The following is a 6,312-nucleotide window of genomic DNA, read 5'->3' as shown; positions in this document are numbered from 1 at the left end:
CCAAAAATCTCTAAGAGCAAAATCCATTTCTCCATGAGAGGAGTTCCTTATGCTTCAGCACTGGACAACAGTGAAAAATTCTCAAATATCTTAGAGGCATTTCCAGAGCACGTTTATATTTTGGTAGTGACAAACATGTTTTACAATTGTGTAGATATGGCAGGAGATGTTGATTCCGAAAAACTCCTACTAGGATGTTTGCTCACTTTTGCAAGGGGAGCAGTCTCATCGCAATCTAAACTTTAGTAATAAGTTGCCTTTTCTACCACTAAAGCAAATGATATTACAATTATTGAAGGTTGCAAAAAAATATTGTGGACGAAGAATTTCCTATAAGAGCTCGGTGTAAAACGAGACAACTATGTTATGTACTACGACAGTCAGAGTGTCGTTCAAAGAATTTGATATACCATTCGAAATTTAAGCATATTGATGTGAGGTATCGTTAGATACGAGATGTGCTTGAGAAGGAACATTTACAGCTTGAGAAGATTTACACAACGGAGAATGGGTTATGTATGATGACAAAGACATTATTCAAGGAGAAGTTGAAAAGCTATATGCAGAGAGTGGCCTTGTGGTGCCCCCCACATGATCTAAAAGGGGAAATTTACTGTATTCATCTCATTTAGAGGTCTAAAAGACTATGTAAGGATTGTTTGGTGTGCAATTATCACCAAGTTTGGACTTATAAATTTACCATTAAAAGTAGCTTTTTAAATGCTATAAAGAATAAAAGCAAGTGGCGGCTAACATTAAGAAAAGTAGAAGAAAATAACGAGAGAGAGAGAGAGAGAGAGAGACACAATGTTGATTCCTTTGGTTTTGGGGCAAGGGTTTCCATCTTTGGTCGGACAATCGAAAAAGTGAATTTAACTATTTTTCTCAAATTTAGATAATAAGTTGATAGCATTGCCTGATACACATCCTACTAATCTTAATTTTTTGTTTTATCCTCTTGTTGACTATTATTTAAGATACCTACTTATTAGAGACGGTTATTTGAGATACTTATTTATTAGAGATTGTTATTTTAGATATCTACTTATTAGAGAGACATATATTAAGCTGTATTGTAAGTCAATATTATTGAGAATCTAGATGTTGTTAACCTCTAGTGGTATATAGGGAAGAATTTGTGCTGTAATCCCATTAATACAGTAGAAGATTATATCAGACTAAGATACTGTGGTTTTTTTCTATTTTCGGTGTTTCACATAAAAATCTGTACCTCTTGTAATTTGTTTACTGTTTTGGATTGTATTGATTTATTTTTTACTTATTTATTTATGATACATATCATGTTTTAATCACACAAAGAGAAAAAGCGTTTTGTTTTCACTTAATTTGCAGTTGCTTGTATAAGCTCATTCTCGACAATCAGAATCTCATTTCCATGATTAACAAAATTACCTTCATTCTAAATTCTAAAATCCAACTTTGCCCTGATTAATTAATGAAAACATTAAAGAAAAAATAAAATTAAAATCCTGAAAATGAAATTGGACAACACCTAAAATCAAACCAGTAGCACCCATACCAAAGTCAAACTGCTGACAACTGGCCATGGACCTCGCATCAAGCAGCAGCACCTGCCGTCATTAGTGCAATAAACTAGTAGCTCCCCGAATCGCAGCCACAACATCTCCCATCGTTAGTACAACGAAACAACTTCTTCCTAAATTGAAACAGTAACACCTGACATTGCCAGAAATAATAGCCGTTGAAGCGTCGCAAGTCAATCTCACATGAAAGCAGCAGTCGATAGGCAGCCACTACAAAAACGATGATGATAATGATGATTTTTTTTTTTTTTGAAATGATGATGATAATGCTTCTTTGGGAAAAAAAATGATGATGACTATTATTCTTATTATTATTGTTATTTTTGGCATAATAAATAATTATTGTTGTTGTCATGTTTGTTATTATTAATTTTATCATTATTATTATTGAAATAAAGTAATTATTGTTATTAACAATAATTTTTTTGAATAATAATAATGTAACAAACAATAATGATAATATTATCATCATTATTATTTCTTTTTAATAATATGAAAAATATTATAATAAATATTAAATAATAATTATTAGAATAACAAACCAAGGGTATTTTAGTAACTTAAAATAATTCATTCCGATTCGAGGACAACATAAACACATCAACGGCAATACAACTTATTTCGATTTCAGTCTATTCTGATTACTGATAAGTAAATGAACCATAATTGTTTTTCTACCAATTATTTTATTTTATGTTAAATTATAAATTTAAATTATTTTTTTATCTATAACTAATTATTTTATTTTATGTTAAATTATAAATTTAGATTATTTTTTTATCTATAGGACAGTTAGAGATAATATTGACACACCAATACAATAGTAAGAACATTTGAACATACCAATATGGTTGCAGTACAGTATGTCAAAATGCCAATATAGTTGTTGCCAGTCAACTTAAGACTACTTGTAGAAGTTACCAACTTCAGTCCCCAAACCGTCTACCCTACAAACAGCATGGTGAGTGTTATAAAAAGTTTCTTTTCTTTTTGTTTTTAAAGAATAATTTATTTATTTATTTTTAAATGATTTTAGTTATTCAGATAATTGATTAATACTGAAAAATATATATTTAATAAAAATAAAAATTATTATTTTTATTTATTAATTGATATGCTCATAATTTTTTTTCATTTTTTATCTTAATTTTCTGTTAAATTATATTTTGATATTTTTATTTTAATTTATATTTTTATATTTTATTATTAAAAGCATATTTTAAGAATAAAGAAAAAATAAAAGAAAATCGACAGTAGAAGACATTAGGAAAAGAAATGTGGGCGGCCGAATTAATTAATTAATAAAAAGGACAGCGGCTACTTGCATTAATTTAAAAAAGGAAAAAAGATAAAGTTTGGAATCACGAGTGAGGCGGCGGCTTCTATTATAATGGAGAGCACTTGAATATATGCTAATCAGTAATTAAAATATGGTGAAATCAGAATTTGAGAACAACATAAGGATATAAGCAGTGACATTGAAGACGAGAGAGGGAGCTTGAGGTTGGGGGGAATGCACTCGTAAAGAGGGAAGAACAAGAGCGTACGATGGTCATATTCCAAATTGAATTTGAGACTTGATACATTGATTAATCTTGTCTTGCAGGGGAAAGGCAAGTTTGCACAGGGTGAGCCGGAGGTTAAATAAAATATGTAGAGCTAGGTATTGTATTGTCCTTCGATAGCATGTCACAATAAATTATTTAAGCTAGAATCAGACCACTCATATTTCACGTCAAGTTGTATAACTTGAGGGAGCGAGAGGGAGAGAAATAATTGGAAAATATAGGGGGAAAAAAAATCTCTTCTTTGTTAAATAAAATAAGTGATTAATTTTCTTAAGTTAAGATGAGGGGTAAAATTTAAAGATTTTAACTATGAAATTAATTACTCTCTTAAGTAAATTTAAAGTTTATCTTTTTCAAAGTGGATTTAGACCTAAAATGAATTTAGACCTATAGATTAACATACACATTATGTCTATATATGTATATGAATCCAAAGTGGATTTAGATCTATAGATTAATACGAAATAAAAATAAATTATAAACATGTAATTAAAAATAATGAACTTTAAACTTACTTGAGAGTTCAATTAATTCTATAATTTATATTTTTGAGCATCATCCTTCCCCTTTATCTTAAATAATTAGCCACATGTATGGGTAAATAAAATACATTAAGGACTTAATTATTTTTCTCCATTAAATATTAAAGTTAGCTTCGGCTGAAATGCAATGCAGTTTCTTAAATTTAACGTTTATATTTTGTTTACTATTTACAATATTAAATTTTTGCTGTGGATGATTCTCTAGGAGAGAGAAAAAAATATTTAGCATTAATGATAATAAATCTCAGCTATTGATTAACCATAAATCTGAAAGTTATTAACGGATGATGTAGTGGACTTTCCAATCTTTTAACAACCATACGAAACCATAATGATTATCTGCCAATTAATCAATAAAATAATACTTGTTATCACAACAGTAATTTAAACAAAATTACTGTTGTTTTTTTTTCATTTTTAAGGGGAAAAAAAGGAACGAAAACTACACATTTTTCAATTTTTGTTATATTTTCCAACTTATGTGCTACACATGTAGCAGTATTAAACTTAAAAATTATAAAGAAAAAAATTTCAATATAACAATTAAGTTATAATTATCGGCCATTAGTTGATGTGATTTTTTGGCATTGAATGACAATTTTAAAATGACATGTCAAGCAAAAGGATAAGCACATTTGACAATATGCCAGAGTTTGGTCTTATTAGCCTTCATAGATATTGTGAATTTATGAGGTACAAATTGATTGAAGCTCTATTTTGAGATAAAACACAAACAAATTTCAAATTATCCAAATATGAATTATGTTACGTAACATACACTAATGTTGGTGTTAAAAGGAAAAAAATGTTGAAAATAATAGTGTAAAAATAAAATCATCCAAAAAAAAGTGGGTTGAGATGTAATTGGTTAGGGTGACTAGAAAATTTTAATGACACAAGTGATACAAATTAAACACATTAAGGATTTAATTTTTTTCTACCCTAAATATTAAAGTCAACTTCAGCTGAAATACAATGCAGTTTCTTAAATTTAACATTTATGCTTTGTTTATTATGTAAAGTATTAAATTTAATTGCAGATGCATTTTTCTAGAAGATCCTCTAGAAGAGACAAAAAAAAGTAAAAATTATTTAGTATTAATGACAACTAATCTTAACTATTGATTACCCATAAATCTAAAAGTTATTAACCGATGATGCTGAGATTAGTGTATTTTCAAGTATGTTGATGTGTCATCCCCCATAAATCAATTACACGACAATTCAATCAAGAAATAAATTAATGTTTTAATTTAATTGCCAGGCTCAAGCCCAGGCTTTAAGACCAAACTTGGGCCTAGGTCCGATCAGGTCTCGGCGCCCTTCCGGCTATTGATTAGAGATCCCTTGAGCAAGAGTTCACTCTTTCGGTGGAGAATTATTAATACCCAAACGAAAATACTTGAACAAAGAAATTGGTTTTTGTTAGAACAGAAGAAATTGCAAAAGGTGGAATTGACCATAGAAAATCAAAACTTCAAAAAATTTATTGTCATTTGATTTTCGGTAAAGATTTTCCCTGTTTTAATTCTATTCTTTCTAGACGTGTGCATTTCAGTGAGATTATATCTTTTTACAGCAAGTTTATGCGAGAATTGGTTTAAGTCATATGTTCTTCTCGTTCGTCAATTGACAGGAAATTATATCGCTAAGAAGATATAAATAAAGTATCAATTTGTATTAAAAAAAAAAGTAATGGCAGTGCCGGCAAATTTATGAAGCATTAATTCCATTAATTCAACATTTAATTGTGATTTGTAGAAGACAAAAAGAGAGAGACAGAGAGAGAGAAACTGAAATAAAAACAGTGAAGAAAACGACAAGAATAAATTTCTTTTAAATTATTCTTTTTAAAAGACAAACGCACTCACCAGAAATCAAATTTTGCGGCCACTGCTCAAGAACGAGGCTGGAAACAGGAACGAAAAGCAATTTGAGTGGATTCATCCTCCCATTGAAGTAGGTTCCACCAGTCTTCTTCTCCACGAATTACAAATTTACGCTCTTTTGCACTGTTGGAATCGAGTGGAAGCTTTTCAAGCTGATCACACCCACGTACCACCATTTCTTTCAGATGAGTGAAAGGCAATGGCTTCCAGTAGATGCTCTTCAAATTTGGCAAATGTGACAAACGAAGAAGTCGGAGATTTTCAAAAGGGCTTATATGTCCCATCATCTCAGGAACCTCAGCAAATTTTCCGACGCTGATTATTTCTTCCATAGCACCGCAATGGAATAGCGAAAGAGACTTGAGGTTTGGAGCAAAAACGAGGAATGTCGTATCTTTCAACTTCTGGCAGATATGTATAGTAACACAGTGAAGGCTGCGGAAAACAAAAGGTTCCCGCCTTTTTCGAACTATCTCCGTATAATCAATCTTCAATAATTCCAACTCCTTAGCCCTATCAATCCATAATTCATTGAGGTGGTTTAGATCTGCGAAAGCCGTAGCATCGATAACCGACGTTGTATCTCTGGCCAAGTGGAGGAGAAGAGATCGAATACAACTTTTTAACTTATTTGAGCTCAAAAGAATTTGGAGAGCATGATAACTTCCCAAGGTCAACTCCAATACCTCTAAATATTTCAAACCGAGCAATTCCTGTATCAAAACTTCACCCCCACCAAATAAAACGC

The 6,312-nt window shown here is 30.5% G+C and overlaps 2 protein-coding genes across 2 annotated transcripts in view; one reads left to right on the top strand and one right to left on the bottom strand.

Annotated features, from left to right (window-relative positions):
* The window catches only part of LOC18036129, a 63,594-nt gene that overhangs the window by 8,640 nt on the left and 48,642 nt on the right, over positions 1-6,312 (top strand). The window lies entirely within an intron of this gene.
* The window catches only part of LOC18036252 (putative disease resistance protein At4g10780), a 2,756-nt gene continuing 2,016 nt past the window's right edge, over positions 5,573-6,312 (bottom strand). Inside the window, exon 3 of the mRNA XM_006427265.2 lies at positions 5,573-6,312. This exon is cut by the window's right edge and continues 53 nt beyond it. Within this exon, the coding sequence (XP_006427328.2) occupies positions 5,573-6,312 (740 nt within the window).

The sequence above is a fragment of the Citrus clementina genome, unplaced genomic scaffold (assembly GCF_000493195.1).
Source record: "Citrus clementina cultivar Clemenules unplaced genomic scaffold, Citrus_clementina_v1.0 scaffold_7, whole genome shotgun sequence".
In the NCBI taxonomy this organism is placed as follows: Eukaryota; Viridiplantae; Streptophyta; class Magnoliopsida; order Sapindales; family Rutaceae; genus Citrus; species Citrus x clementina.
This window is presented reverse-complemented; position numbering and strand designations above follow the sequence as displayed.